At 49.5% G+C, this 15216-nt stretch overlaps 1 protein-coding gene and 1 long non-coding RNA gene across 7 annotated transcripts in view; one reads left to right on the forward strand and one right to left on the reverse strand.

The window, feature by feature from the left end:
• Positions 1–17: 17 nt before the first annotated feature.
• Positions 18–15195, reverse strand: GNA15 (G protein subunit alpha 15). Of its 6 annotated transcripts, none has more exons than XM_005281258.4 (7): positions 6835–15195; positions 5550–5734; positions 4393–4547; positions 3397–3525; positions 2822–2951; positions 2421–2574; positions 18–1749 (listed from the first exon to the last, which is right to left on the reverse strand). In XM_005281258.4, the coding sequence occupies exons 1-7, from the start codon at positions 6980–6982 to the stop codon at positions 1508–1510; spliced, it is 1143 nt and encodes a 380-aa protein (XP_005281315.1). In that variant the 5' UTR covers positions 6983–15195; the 3' UTR covers positions 18–1507. The 6 variants fall into 6 exon arrangements, with proteins under 6 accessions (XP_005281315.1, XP_065434451.1, XP_042697458.2 ...); XM_065578379.1 differs by having other exon boundaries at positions 18–1898; positions 6835–8162; XM_042841524.2 differs by having other exon boundaries at positions 5550–6977.
• LOC112059585 (uncharacterized) overlaps positions 9191–15216 on the forward strand; it is a 37252-nt gene continuing 31226 nt past the window's right edge. The window contains exon 1 of the long non-coding RNA XR_010594921.1: positions 9191–9328. This is a non-coding gene — a long non-coding RNA (uncharacterized LOC112059585). The remainder of the gene's footprint in view (positions 9329–15216) is intronic.

Genomic DNA, 15216 nt, shown 5'->3' on the forward strand with positions numbered 1-15216 from the left:
GGAATTAAAACATCAGATAAGGTCAGCTTCTCTTTATTTCACATTTCAGCAGAAAGCCCGTATCAATGCAAACGTATGAACTAGACAGAGGTTCTCAAACTGGGGGTTGTGTCCCCTCCAGGGGTCGCGAGGTTATTACGTGGCGGGGTCGCGAGCTGTCGGCCTCCATCCCCAAACCACGCTTTGCCTCTAGCATTTATAATAGTGTTTAATATAAAAAAATGTGGTTTGAATTTATAAGGGGGGGGTCACACTCAGCGGCTTGCTGTCTGAAAGAGGTCACCCATACAAACGTTTGAGAACCGCTGAACTAGAAGGATCTTTAAGGAGGTGCTGTAGTGTGGTTTGCAGATACCAGAAGGAAGAGAACTGAAGACAACTATAAGAGAATTGATTGGGGGGTTAACATAATTTCCCCCCAACCCCATAAAGATTGCTTCATAAATTGGCCTTCACAACAGTCCCTATTCAATTCACTCCTCCGCTCTGGCTGAATGCCCGTGCTCAGAGGCTCACGCTGGGTCTCCTGTCTGGGGAGATGGTTTTGCGGACGGTGGGACCAGACACCTGCTCCAGCTCCCTCTGGAGAAGTTCCCACTCCTTCTCCGGGAGGTGGTTGTCCTCCCGCCAGAAGAGACACTCGCTCACATCACTGCTCACGCCTTCCTCTGAGCATCAGAACATGAGGTGCCGTCCCCCATGATGCCTTGCTACGCTAGAGACTCCTGGGAACTGGAAGGATTACACACACACGGCAGCTTCCCGGCAGAGTCCAACCAGCAGTTGTGCCTTCTCGTCTCCCGCTGAGCTGGAGTCACTACCTATTTGCCCTGCAGGAAAGCAGAGGAGGCCAACGACTGAATGAGCCACGGTGGTCGAACTCCCCTCTCATCCTTAAAGGTGACCCCGTAGGTCAGAGGGGCAGGACTTTGACTGGGCAGTGCTGGGGAAGGCTACCCCGGGCCTGTGGATCAACAGGGAAGTTTGGTGTCCAGGACTCTCCATCCAGCACCTATTCCTAGGGCTAAATCCACATGAAAAAACCCCCTGACAATAAAAACAAAACTGGGCCCAGCGTCCCAGCAAGAAGCAGCCCCTCCACCAGCACGAAGGGATGGAGAAAACAGCCCTTGAAGAAGCTACACGCCATCATAGGAGCCAATCCCCAGTCAGTGCTGGGCCCATCTCCCACAGAAAGGGGTAAAACTGACCCCTGAGAAAGGCCTGAGATGGCGCTTTGCAGGCAGCCTCGCAGGGACTCTGGCAGGACGCCGTGAGAAAGGCAGCTTCACAGATCTCTGAGCCGTGGCGGCATTAAGTGAGACCGTTCCCCTCACACGCTCCCAGCACCAGGCCGGCGCCTTTCCAAACACAGCATCAGGGAACATTCCACGTGTGTTTTACGAGCAGCAGCAGCCAACGTCCGCTGATTCGTCTCCTTGTGAACTGGCAACGCCAAGCACTGATATGTTACTGCCGGGCACGAACCTGGCCTGAGCCCTTCCCATCACAGCAGGTTGATCTCGTCCAAATAGCCGACCAAGACCACATCCCTGACGTCCTTGAAAACCTTGCGGATGTTCTGCGTATCCGTGGCACAGGTGTAGTGGCGGTAGAGGCACCTGGATTTGGAGGCCATCATGGAGGGTCTCTGCCCTGCGTCGCAGTGGACAGCGGAGCATCGCTTGTAGGTGTCCACGTACATCTCCAGAATGAACTTCTTCGCCGCCTCCGCATCTCGCTTGGGTCCTGACGTGGAACAAGAACAGACCTCAGCAGGGCTTTGCCACTGAAAGCCAGGCCGGCTCTGTCACACCGGGCAGAACGGGAAGTCACGGTAGTGGCGATCACGGCATTCTCTGCACGAGTGACTGTGGACGGGGCATTCCCCATTCGGTCTATGGCAACAAAACCTTGATTATTCATTTTAAGCCAGCGCCGGGCAACCCCAGGCAAAGAGCAGCATCGCATTGGGCTAGTTGCTGTGCCAATAAACACACAGCCTGTGCCCCCGAGAGCTTACAGAGCCGTCCCTGGTTGGGAACCCTCCCCCCCACACACAGAGTTAGTGAGAGAGGTTTACGTGTTACCTGTGGGAGCCTAGGCTATTCTGGACCAGAGCAAGGGCAGAGAATACACACAGGGTCATTCCCCGCCCCGCCCTGCCCCGCCCCATTTCTCTGCATGCCAAGAAAGCAAGTAACCCAGTAACAAAGCAGAGAATGGCATGATGGTGCAGGGAGCATTCTCCGCGATGGCTTGAGTGCGGGAGGAGCACTGGGGAGATGTTTGCTTGTGACTCTTTCCGTAACAGACAGCGGGGGCGATCTGCTCCAGAGCTGCTCTCTGCGGGCACGGGCGCTGCTTCCGGAGAGCCCCCAAGCGTCGGTCTTCATGCAGCAGGGTTTGGCGGGAGTTACCTGGGAAGCTAGGGAAGTAGGCAGCCAGGTCCGAGTGGGTGATCTTGTCCTCCAGGAGGTCGGTTTTGTTGAGGAAGAGGATCACGGAGGCGCTCTGGAACCAGGGCAGTTCCAGGATGGTTCTGAACAGGGCCAGGCTCTCCCTCATCCGATTCTGCACCCGGGGGGTGGGAGACAAAGACAACACCCATCAGCCCCCCTTCCTCAGCCCCCTTCACTCCCAGAATGCCCGGTGTGAGTCAGAGAGGACTCAGACAAGGAACACAGCAGCCCAGATGCAGGGAGGGAGCCAGACATCTGAGCAGAGAGCGGAGCCCCTCCAGACCTGCTTGCTAGTGAGATATATACGCCCAGGTCTTGTGGCAGGGAAGGGCCTGGCTCATCTCCTTAGGGCTCCTTACCTCCTCGCTATTCTCCTCCAGGCACTGGTCGTACTCGCTGAGGGAAGCCAGGTAGATCAGGGCAATAACGTTTTCGAAACAGTGTATCCACTTCTTGCGCTCCGACTTCTGCCCACCCACATCCACAATCCTACAGGGAGCCGGGAGGACAGGGCCGTTAGCGGGTGGAGCTGCCTTTGAGAGGGATTTACTCCTAGTATGCAGCATTTCCAGGACTCCCTTTGCCCCCAGAAGGGTGCAGCACCAGCGGCAAGCAGCCAGCTGTGGGGTGGAGGATAGCAATTCCACAGCACCCAGCAACACCCGGGGTGGGATTCACCTGCCCGAAGCTGGAGGGGGGTAGGAGACATGACTGTGAGGAAGGCAGACTAGAGATACCTGCTGGGCTCTTTGTCCTGGGCTATCAGGTTCTGTTACCACCCAGCCTGATTGGAACCAGGAGCTCCTAACCTAGCTGTCTACACGACACTCCACTCGCATGTAGAGGACGTGGCCTGTACTGAATCTGGGCAGAAACAGCAGCAAAGACAAGGTGGGGAATCCCATGCACTCCCACTGCTCTGCAGTAGCTTCACCTTAAGATCATCTCCTGCATGGAGAAGCAGTATTCACTGATGCCGGTCGTCGGCATGCGGCTCCTCAGGACATCCTGAGCTGTGGGGATGTAACTGTCCTCTGCGATACGCTCCAGGCTGGACAGAAAACTGCAAAACAGCCATGAAACGAGGAGGAAGTCAGTCCCTTTGGCACCTCATGCGAGAGGATCTCAAAGCGCTTTACAGAACACGCAGCCCTACAGTAAGCCAGTGATCGTGTCCCCGGTTCCGCAGATGGGAGGGGAAGCTAAGCCAGACGTGAAGAGAGGCAGTGCAGGGAAGAGAACGCCCAAGTCCTGACTCCCAGCCCTGTGCTCGAACCACACAACCGTTACCCCTTCCTATTAAGGCATAACCCGCTGGGCGGAGCTTGCGGCAGCCTGGAGCCATTTATCACTGATGGGCAAACCCCAGAGAACGTCAGTTCAGAGAAGACACCTGGGAGGTTTCTGCATCTGGTTGGACTCAGGAGACTTACGATTCGTTGCTACTTCAGGCCATGGACCAAGCACAAAACCAAAAATGTGTTTAAATATTTAAAGGAAAATTTAAAATACCCATTCAAATATAATGGGGTTTATTGTGTGTATTACTGCAGCATCCAGAGCGCCCAGCAGACACTGAGATCCTGTTGTGCAAGGTGCTGTACATACACATCGTAAGAGGCAGCCTCTGCCCTGACTCTCTTACAGGCTAAAAGAGACAGGCTAGGTGGAAGAGGAGACAGGCACAGAGAGGGGAAGTAACTTGCTCAAGGTCATAGAGCAGGTCAGGCTGAGAATAACCCAGGTCACCGGACTCCCAGCTCAGTGCCCTCCGCAGCGGGTCACACCGCCTCTTCCAGCAAACCCCTTTTCGTCCCGGAAACCTCGACCGCTAGGCAAATTGAAACCCTGGGAAAGCTGTTTGACGTGCCACCCAGCAGGGGGCAGCCGTGGTCTCACGCGCCCGTTACAGCCTGCAGGGGTGACTCACTATGGGGCCGAGTCCAGTAAGTGATACTCCCGCCGTCTCTCGTAGCAGGTCCGGATCCCCGCGTCCCTCCATAGGCTTTCAATGGCGTTTGCGTACGGCCTGATCAAGGCCGCCACCTTCGAAGCGTTCACCCCCATGACCAGCTTGGCGTTTTCCTAGAAGCAGGAGAAATGGGGGTGGGGGTGGGGGGGTTACATAAAGAAGGAGCAGCTGCCTTCTTGGAAACTTCCTGAAGAAAATTCTCTCCCCTCCCTGCAAGGACAAATCCAAACAGCGCAGGCCTGGGGGTTATATGAAGAGAGGGAGCACGGCCTAGTGCACTGAGCATGAGACAAGGGGCTAGGACTCCTGGGTTCTAGTCAGGACCCTGCCTCTGATTCGCTGTCTAGCCCTAGCCACGTAACCTAGGGCTCGGTTTTCCATCCACACGCACAGCCCGCATTACTGTAGGATCTGAGCAACTCCCCATCCTTAATGCATGTATCCTCACCGGCCCCCTGGGCGGGAGGGCAGTGCTACTATTCCCATTTCACAAAAGGGAAACTGAGGCACGGGTTTCAGAGTAGCAGCCATGTTAGTCTGTATCCGCAAAAAGAAAGCTTATGCTCTAATAAATTTGTTAGTCTCTAAGGTGCCACAAGTACTCCTGTTCTTTTTGAGGCACGGGGCGGCCTGCTCCGGGTCACACAGGAAGTAGGAAAATTCTTTACTAGTCTCCTCAGCCTTGGGGGGGGAGGGGAGCATGCACCTCTTTTCCCTGGACAAGGAGCCATTGGCTCCTGCCGTGGAGCGAACAGGGGCCGCTCGCTCAACCTCCAGCTCTTGACAGACCAGCTCTGGAATACGCTGGCCTGTTGCGACACCTCCCTTTGCTTTGCACCGACGGCCCTTGGCTCTCCTGTGCGGACTGGCGGGGCTCCTCCTTGGACAAAGAGGGGGGTGTTGCTGCATTCTAGTAGGCTCCAGCCTTCCAGGCAGGTGGGGCTCAGATCCTCAGCTGGTGTCAACCAGCACCGCTCCATTATCTGCAATGGTGCTATGTCGGTTTATACCCAGGGAGCGCGTCTGGCTCGGGGCATCCCGCTGCCTCCACTCCCCATCCGGGGCAACTGCCGGCAGGGGTCTCCCTGTCTGGCCCGCCCGCCCTCTGAACTTACCACATTCTCTGGCTGGGCATAAGGGATCTGCAAAGTCTCCATGGCTCCGATCATGGCCTGCATGGAGGCGAAGACGTTCTGATACACCAGCGTGGCAAAGCCTTTGCGATCCTCTTCTGAATAGCCCGCCCCGTGGATTATCCGCAGCTGTTTGATGAACGTGCTCTTCCCGCTTTCCCCAGCGCCTGTTGGCCTCAGACAGGAGAGAGACCTTAGACTTCCTCGGGGAGATGGGGTCATGAACCTAGTGGGGAACCTGAGGCTCGTCCACCATCGAGAGTCAAGGGGCAGGTATTTCATAGCCCACAGACTGTTTGACCATAGGAGGTTGCGACAGGAAATGGACAAGGATTGCAGGGCTTCTGAAGCCTGAGCTCTCCTGCCAGCCCTGGAGACGCCTGGAGACTTCAGATTCTGGGACTGTCGGGCCAATTCTTCCTTTCTCCGGCACTGAAGGGCACACCAGCGGGGAATGCCAGCCAGCTCTGTCCTATTACACAAGGGATCTGAGACCAAGGCTGGTTCCATAGGCTGGAAGGGGCCTCCTGGCCACCAGTCCAGTCCCCTGCTAATCCCAGGTCACCCCATCATAGAATCTCATTCATAGACTCATCAAGCTCCGTCTTCAAGCTAGTTCGGTTGTTTGCCCCCATTACTCCCCTCGGGAGGCTGTTCTAGAAGCTTCCTCCCCCGATGGTTAGAAACCTCCTTCTCATCTCCAGACTATGTTGATTCATGGCCAGTTTACCCCATTTGTCCTTTGGCTAATATTCTCCTTTAGCTTAAATACCTCCCTGGCTTTTACACACACACACCCCTGCCCCCTGATGTATTTAGGGAGAGCAATCCAATCCCCGCTCAGCCTTTGTTTTGCTGGTTAAACAAGCCAAGCTCTCTTAATCTCCTCTCATAAAACAGGCCGTCCAGTCCCCTGACCATCCTGGTAGCCCTTCTCTGAACCTGTTCCAGTTTGAAATCCTCTTTCTTGAACAGCAGGGACTGGTGAAGGCCGTATGCTCCTCTTGGAGCAAGCCCGGTAATCATCTGCAACAATTCTCCCATATGACAGCAAAAGCAGTTTCTGCAATGCAGGCCTGACGAGGGTTGGAGAGCAGGAGTGAAGGAAACCTTTGGACAACAGAGATTTGGGGGAGACCCATCTTCCTTCCTCCCCTTTGGCTAAAATGCATAAATCCCTCATTATGGCTCTGCTCCCCTCCCCCACGTTCTCCACCAAACGGTCATCCAGTGTAAACAAAGCTGTGTGGGCCACAGAGTAACTCACCTAGTAGAAGTAACTTCAGCTCCATCCTGTCTCGCTTTTTCTGGTCTCTTAGTATTTTGTTGATTTCTTTATCTAACACAACAGCAGCTTTATCTTCTTCCGACAGGAAATAGGGGCACTTCCGACAACAGCAGAAGCACCAAGCCATGGTGTGGGAAAGATCAGATCCCCGATGGGGAAAGCAGAGAGAAACGCCACAGTTTATAGCACAGAGGGGTGACTGGACACTGCCTCCCAATAGGGAGCAAGGCAGACTGTACCCACCGCAGTGCCCTCTTAAATTGGGCTTGGGAATGCTTGGTGAGCACTTAATCACACATGCTCCAACGTCCGTGGCTGTGGTCTCTGCCACTCAGTTGCTCGGAGAACTGCGGTAGCAAAGGTTTCTGGTGCGGGGATTACTCATCCCCGGACATTAATTCAATTCATGCACGCCTCTTTTCCTGCCTTTTCAGGCAAAGATCCATCTCTATACCTCTCCCTCCCCCACCCCCCGCAGAAAATCAGAACGTTCTACAGCTCTCCAAAGTTACTGGTGATGAAGGGAAATCAGAACCTCTCGGCGTAGCAGGTGTTTCAAATTTCATAAGAAAAACAAATGAAACCAGAAAGGACGGGGTGAGGGTGGGGGTGGAATCTCTCTTCCAAGAAGCGTTCAAATGATCTTGATTTAAAATTCCCCCAGGATGACGATTAAAATATCCTTCTCAAAGCAAAATTCTGCCTCTCTGAAACATGCCTTGGCTTGTCCTTCCTTAGACAAATCCAGTTTCCAAGACAGAGATATTTAGGTTGCCTCTTGCTTAAACCGTAAGGGAGCTCTCTGTGTCAGGAACAGTGATGAATAAGAAACCCTTTCATTCTGAGAAACGCACCAGCTACCCCACCCTCCTTCTCAGGCCTGGGCAACAGGTCTGGACTAACACAGAGAAGTACTGAAACTCCCACTCCCTGCTCACATAAGACAGCTTGATGGGGGAAAAAATCCCCTATGCACAAACAGCTCTCTCCTTCCTCAATGTACATCACAGATCCTCTGGCCAAGGAGGGGAGCGGAACGGAATCTCAGACATCTAAAGTGTTGAGTTCTTCAAACTACAGGCCACCACGCCCATGCGGTGAGCATTCTCTTCTGCATTGTGTCAACTGTCTTTCAATTTCTACCGCACGTTCCATCCCAGCTCATTGGCTGATAGAGCATGAACATTTTGCAGAAAGATCATTCTTTGCATTGCACAGCACCTTGCACCCAAGGATCTCAGTGTGCTGCAGAAACATCATCAACTGAAGCCTCTCAACTGCTCTGTTTGAAATGATCGAGGTTAAGTGACTTCCCCATGAATCTCACAGGAAGTCCATGACAGAATCAGCAACAGAACTAGGAATCCAGTCACTGTCCCTAGGCACTTGGGGCTAATTGTGTTAGCTGAGAACTATCTGACTCTGCGAGTATCCCTAATAGACTCAATGGGACTCGGGACAGAGTAAGGTACCACTTGATTTGAGTAAGAATGGTACCAGCAGCCCATAAACCAGCCATCCCTTGGCTTCTACTAGCAGCGAGAGTCCATGAAATCAGTGGTGATGATTCATGCACGCCTGGGCAGGGCAAGGCTAGCTTGGGTTCTGCTTGTTCACAATGGAAGTGAAACACACTCAGTGGGGAATTAAATGAGAAGCGAGTCAAGAAACTGTGTCAAAAACTTGAAATGAAAAAATACAAATGCAAGAGTCTTGAAGTTACACGTTCAGATAATAAGCGTGGGAACTTCCTGCCAGTAAATGGGGCTGGTTTGACGGGTCTGTCCTCTACATAACCCCAAGACAAGCACTGGCAGTCAGAGGGGAAGCTTTCAATCCCCCCTTGTGCACCAGTGAGGTTCTTCAGCACTGAACCAGAGAAGTGAGAAGGAGATTAAGTCTGCATGAACCCATTAGCCAACAGCTGCTCCAGCACAAGAGTGAACATTCAGTGCCGATAGTCTGCAGGCGGTTTGTAACGAGGGCACCTGTCCTCTTGGACTCGACATGAACAGAACCAGGGTTCTATTTTTCCAGGTGCACAACTAAGCATCCTGGATTTGCCGAGAACTGGAGAGAAGATCCATTACGAAAGTCTGTCCTATTTCCAATGCCAGTGGAAATAATTTTTTTTTAAAAAGGGAAGAAATCAGACCCATCCTGGGATGCTCCGTTGAAGGACTTTGTCATCATGAGATCTCCAGGCCAAAATTTTGGCGAAGATTCGAACAAGCATCCACAAGAGTGTTTCTCTTATTCAGCCCCGATCACAATTAACTCTGCACCGCATCAGCCTATAACTGACAGTTGCAGTGATCCGTGAGAAAAACCACCACCCCCGAAGGAAAGGATTAAAGTTTGGGCCTTCAGGGATGCCACAAATCTGACAGGATGTCTGGACTGCTGATGCATGAAGCGTGATTCATGCCCAAGGAATGAGGATGGGCCCGTGGCAGAGGAGGCAGCCAGACAGGTGAGGAAACAAGGGGATGGCTACACTACGATGCTACAACCGTACGGTTGTAGCACTGCCAGGTGGAGGCTTCCTGCAGGGGTGGTACATCCCATCCGTCTGTGTAAGAGGTGGTAGCTGGGTCAGTGGAAAAATGTATCTGTTAAAGTAGCAGTGGCTGGGGAGGGGACACAGGTGGATGGGAGGTGTTAGGTTGACCTAAATACATTGCACAGGGTGCAAAAAATGTTCACAGCCCTGAGTGATGTAGCTAGATCGACCTGAATTGTAGGCACAGAACAGAGTACAAGGGGTCTTTGTAGCAATGAAAGGATGACCATAAGAACCGTCCCACTCTTGGCCCTTGGGTTTTGTAGCTTATTAATTCTTGAATTTTACTACACACGTGTTCTGTCAGCAGCGTGTAGAGAGAGGAGACGGTCAAATTTACAACAGAGAAAATCCAACACAAGTAGATTGTTAGAAAACACTAGAATTAGGGAAGGGCAGTTACAGAAAAAGGGACCAGATTTACAAAGAAGCAGAAAAAGACCACAAGGCTCTAAGGGAGTTGGGTGTCTAAATACCTTTGTAAATCTGACCCATGGCTTCAACCAGCTTCCATTCTAAATCCCCATTTTAACCCCGCTCTGTTATTTTGGGTTTGGAAAATTCACTTGATCTGAAAGTTGCCAGATTACAGACAAAAATAAACAAACGTTCTCCGTTGTCTTCTGAGTTAAAGTTTTGAAGAGTATTTGTCAATTGACTTTGTCAAGTTACAAGGTGATAAAAATGAGTCCGATCTGAAATTTTACTTTCGTCTAATGTTCATCTCCCCATTGCGTAAGAACAGCCTTTATGATCCCAGGACTGTATGCACGCAGAAAGGAAACGTAATCCCTGCCTCAAGACGTTTACCATCTGAAGTAATTTCAAGCTTTTCACATAAACAACAAGGAGTCCGGTGGTACCTTAAAGACTAACAGATTTATTTGGGCATAAGCTTTCGTGGGTAAAAAACCTCACTTCTTCAGTTGCAGAAGTGAGGTTTTTTACCCACAAAAGCTTATGCCTAAATAAATCTGTTAGTCTTTAAAGGCACCACCGGACTCCTTGTTGTTTTTGTGGATACAGACTAACACGGCTATCCCCTGAAGCTTTTCACATGTTTCAAACTCCTTAAAGAGCCTTGTGAGCCGGCCTGATTGGAGGAAAATAGGCTGTAATCAAAGTTATTGGCGGTTTTTGTTGTGGACAGTGCTGGGACCAATTCCACTTTCACGGACTTCAACTGGGACATTTTTTTGACATTGGCTTCAATTGGGCTGGAGAGTTGGTGAGCACGTGCTGCCCTCTTTTGGCCAGTAGCAGCTTATGTTCTTCCAACCGGTCTTTCTAAAACAGACTGTTAAATTAGTACGTGTATCTAAAGCGCTTTCCTAACGAAGGCTGAATTAGCAACATACTAAGGGGAACAAGTGAGCTGCTCAGTTGAGACAGGCACTCCCGTTTGTTAAGGTTTCTTTAAAACCTTTCATCGCAGTTCTTGACTGAGAAAACCGGAGTTAAACCCAGATTTCTAAACTGGCTGTTAAGAGGTATTAAGCCAGCTCAGATAGATTGGAAGCTCTTGGGTAGCAATCGCCTTGTTGTTTTCTGTTTACATGGCATCTAGCACAATTAGGTCTTAGTCCAGAATGGGGGCTCCTAAGCGTTCCCACAATACAAATAATTTCTAGCCAGGCTGTTTGTAAACTGCAACTTGTTCTGCTGAAAACTTCCGTCTCCTCCTGTCTCTCTGACCTCACATGAGTAGCCTCACTGAGGTTAACAGGACCATTTACATGGATAGAGGTTTCCAGGATTAGGTCACAGCCTTGTGTTATTTTCTTCCTTGGAAAGTCACTTGGTGCGGAAGATGGTGTAGCATGAACTGTTTGAAGGCAGCAAATGCATGAGACACGGTACAGGTCTCCATGAGCCAGCTACTGTTTGGAGGCGTAAACTCTTCAGGGCAAGGAATGTGACTTCCTGCTAACTGTGGTAGATAACTTAAGTGAGACCATGCCAAAGGGATTCCATAGAAGAAAAATTGAACAATTTTTAAAATGTTAATGTTAGTGGGGTATTGAGCACAGAAGTTCTCCCCACCCCAGAAACCCTCCATTTTCACTTTGCAGTTCTGTTAAGAAGGGTTCCTCTGGCTTTCATAAAATACAGTGAAATGGCCCTTTCAAAGTAACACACAGAGGGGAGGGAGGGAGGGTTGGAACACGTTGCTTCTGTTAATAGTAGTAATTGGGGCTGTCAAGCAATTAAAAAAATGATCGCCATTAATTGCACTGTTAAACAATAATAGAATACCTTTACGTTTTTCACATATATTGATTTTAGTTACAATACAATGCTCACTTTATATTTCTTTTTTATTTCAAATATTTGTGCTGTAAAAACAAAAGCAAGAGTATTTTTCAATTCATCTCATACAAGTTCTGTAATGCAATCTCTTTATCATGAAAGTTGAACTTACAAATGTAGAATTGCGTAAAAAAACTGCATTAAAAACTAAAACAATATAAAACTTTAGAGCCTACAAGTCCACTCAGTCTTACTTCTTGTTCAGCCAATTGCTTGAACAAGTTAGTTTACATTTGTAGGAGATAATGCTGCCTGCTTCTTGTTTACAATGCCATCTGAAAGGGAGAACAGGCATTCGTGTGGCACTGTTGTAGCTGACGTCGTAAGATATTTACATGCCAGATATGCTAAAGATTCATATGTCCCTTCATGCTTCAACCACCATTCCAGAGGACATGCGTTCATGCTGATAATGGGTTCTGCTCAATAACAATCCAAAGCAGGGCGGACCAATGCATGTTTATTTTCACTATTGTATCTGAGTCAGATGTCACCAGCAGAAGGTTGATTTTCTTTTTTGGTGGTTCGGGTTCTGTAGTTTCTACATCGGAGCGTTGCTCTTTTAAGACTGCTGAAAGCATGCTCCACACCTCGTCCCTCTCACATTTTGGACGGCACTTCAGATTCTAAAACCTTGGGTCGAGTGCTGTAGCTATCCTTAGAAATCTCACATTGGTACCTTCTTTGCATGTTGTCAAATCTGCAGTGGAAGTGTTCTTAAAACAAACAACGTGCTGGGTCACCATCCGAGACTGCTATAATGTGAAATACACGGCAAAATGCGGGTAAAAGAGCAGGAGACATATTATTCTCCCCCAAAGGAGTTCAGTCAAAATTTAATTAATGCATTTTTTTTTTTTTTTTTAAACAAGCACCATCAACATGGAAGCACAACCTCTGGAATGGTGGCAGAAGCATGAAGGGGCATATGAATGTTTAGCACATCTGGCATATAAATACCTTGTAACGCCGGCTACAAAAGTGCCATCTGAACACCTGCTCTCATTTTCAGATGACATTGTAGCCGGCAGCATTATCTCCCATAAATGTAAACAAACTTGTTTGTCTTAGCAATTGGCTGAACAAGAAGTAGGACTGAGTGGACTTGTAGGCTCTAAAGTTTTCCATTGTTTTGTTTATGAGTGCAGTTATGTAACAAAAAAAGTCTACATTTGTAAGTTTCACTTTCATGATAAAGAACTTGCACTTCAGTACTTGTATGAGGTGAATTGAAAAAATACTATTTATCATTTTTACAGTGCAAATTTTTGTATAATAAAAATATCAAGTGAGCACTGCACAGTTTGTATTCGGTGCTGTAATTGAAATCAATCTATCTGAAAATGTAGAAAAACATCCAAAATATTTAATAAATTTCAGTGGGTATTCCATTGTTGAAGAGGGCAATTAAAACTGATTAATCACAATGAATTTTTTTTTTTGAATATCAGAGGGGTAGCCGTGTTCGTCTGGGTCTGTAAAAAGCGACAGAGTCTATAAGGTACCACAGGACTCTTTGTTGAATTTTTTTGAGTTAATCGCGTGAGTTTACTGCGCTTAAATCAACGTCATCACGGCACCCAGGAATTCCACTCAATAACCAGGATCCCATTGCACTAGGCACTGTACTAAGAACAGTTGCTGCCCCAAAGAACACTTTTGTCTAACTTTGTTCATTGGAAGAAATATTCCATCACCATGTTTTAAAGGCCTTTCTCCGCCTGTGACCAATTGCCTTAAGTGCAAGAGATCAGTACGGGTCTTCAAAAGCCTACTGTTCCACGTACCCATGATCTTGATGCATCATTCTTGATAGCAGGAATTTGGTGAGATGTTACATTGCTAATCAGCAGAGATACCAGACCTGGTGAAGCATCCTGGATTGGATTCCACTCTGAAGAGCAGGCTTCACAGTAAGCCTCTCCAAAATAAACTTCCGTTCCTAGCTACGCCAGCCAGGAAGCCATGGTAACCCCATTCTATGGAATGTTTAAAGCAATCCTCTTGCTAGAGCAGAGGTGGGCAAACTACGGCCATTCTGCCTGGCCCCGGAGCTCCTGGCCCGGGAGGCTTGCCCCCGGCCTCTCCCCCTTCCCCGCAGCCTCAGCTCACTGCGCCGCAGGCTCAACGCTCTGGGCAGCGAGCTCCTGGGGTAGTGCAGCTGTAGAGCCCGGCCTGACCCGGTCTCTGTGCTGCGCGATGCGGGGCTGGCTGCAGCCGGGCAGCGCAGTTGCCTGTCCTGGTGCAGCCACGCCACCAGCCACTGGTGCTCCAGGCAGCACGGTGGCGGCCGGGCCACACCTGACTGTTTAGGGAGGCACAGCCTCCCCTAACCAGCCCTCCATACAATTTCTGAAACCCAATGTGGCCCTCAGGCCAAAAAGTTTGCCCGCCCCTATGCTAGAGTGTGTAACATAGTGACCATGAGCAGTAACAGTCTAAAAGAAAAGCTTGTCCCCATATAACAAGGGGTAATTTTGCTTCCCCCTTACAGGCCAAAAGTGAAAGTTAAGGCCGAACAAAGTAACAAAGTTCCCTTTCTCTACAGTAATGTACCTGATGGTACAAAAAAGAGTTACGTTACCTTGTCTATTTCCTCTCCTCACACCTCCACCCCAACAGTGTGTGTGTGTGGGGGGGGGAATTCTTAACAAGTGGCTCACCAACATTTCTAGGTACAGAAGCCAAGCAGCTGGCTGAGTGTTACTAGTGACATCTGGTGGGCAGCTAGGAAACACACTCAATAGCCTTGGCCAATGCATCTCCCCAGAGCAAGTAGCAAGAAATCAACCCACCAGGTTTGGTTTATATTTTGTGGATTGTAGTAGCCCCGCTGCAAAAAGGCAGAGAGCATGACCCAGACAGGGAACTCTGGGAAATGCATTTCACTCAACATGGATAGAACATTTCACGCTAAACACACCTGATGAGAACATCAAGGTGTGAAGACAAGGGCAGCTAGGGTCTGAGGCCCAAGACATTGTTGTATAATGCTTAACTAAGCCCAGGACTTCCAGTGAATAAGCGGCCATGAAATTACAGCTCCTAGCACTCAACCCTCCATGTTTACATGAGCGACCAGTTCACGATAGAGCAGTGCATGCCAGGCCTTGTACAGGTGAAGCTTGCAGAGACGACAATTCTTCTGTCAACGAATGCGGTCTACACCGGGGATTAGGTTGGCATGACAACGTCTCTCAGGGGTGTGGATTTTTCACACCCCTGAGAGATATAGCTAAACCAATGTAAGGTTTCAGTGTAGACCAGCCCTTACTTGAGATTACTAAAATCCAAAAATACAGGTAACTCCCTCTTTCCCCGAGGAGGGACTGTTTCATAGTTCAGGCAGAGGAGAGTTCAGGCACTGGGGTTCTAGTCACATTTCCAAAGGCTTAGGTTGCACCTGGCAAGTCACTTTACTTTTGTGCCTCAGAGTCCCCAGCTGTAAAATGGGGATAACTAGGTCTCCTGCAGATAAATGGTGCTAC

This window comes from Chrysemys picta, chromosome 25 (genome assembly GCF_011386835.1).
Source record: "Chrysemys picta bellii isolate R12L10 chromosome 25, ASM1138683v2, whole genome shotgun sequence".
In the NCBI taxonomy this organism is placed as follows: Eukaryota; Metazoa; Chordata; order Testudines; family Emydidae; genus Chrysemys; species Chrysemys picta.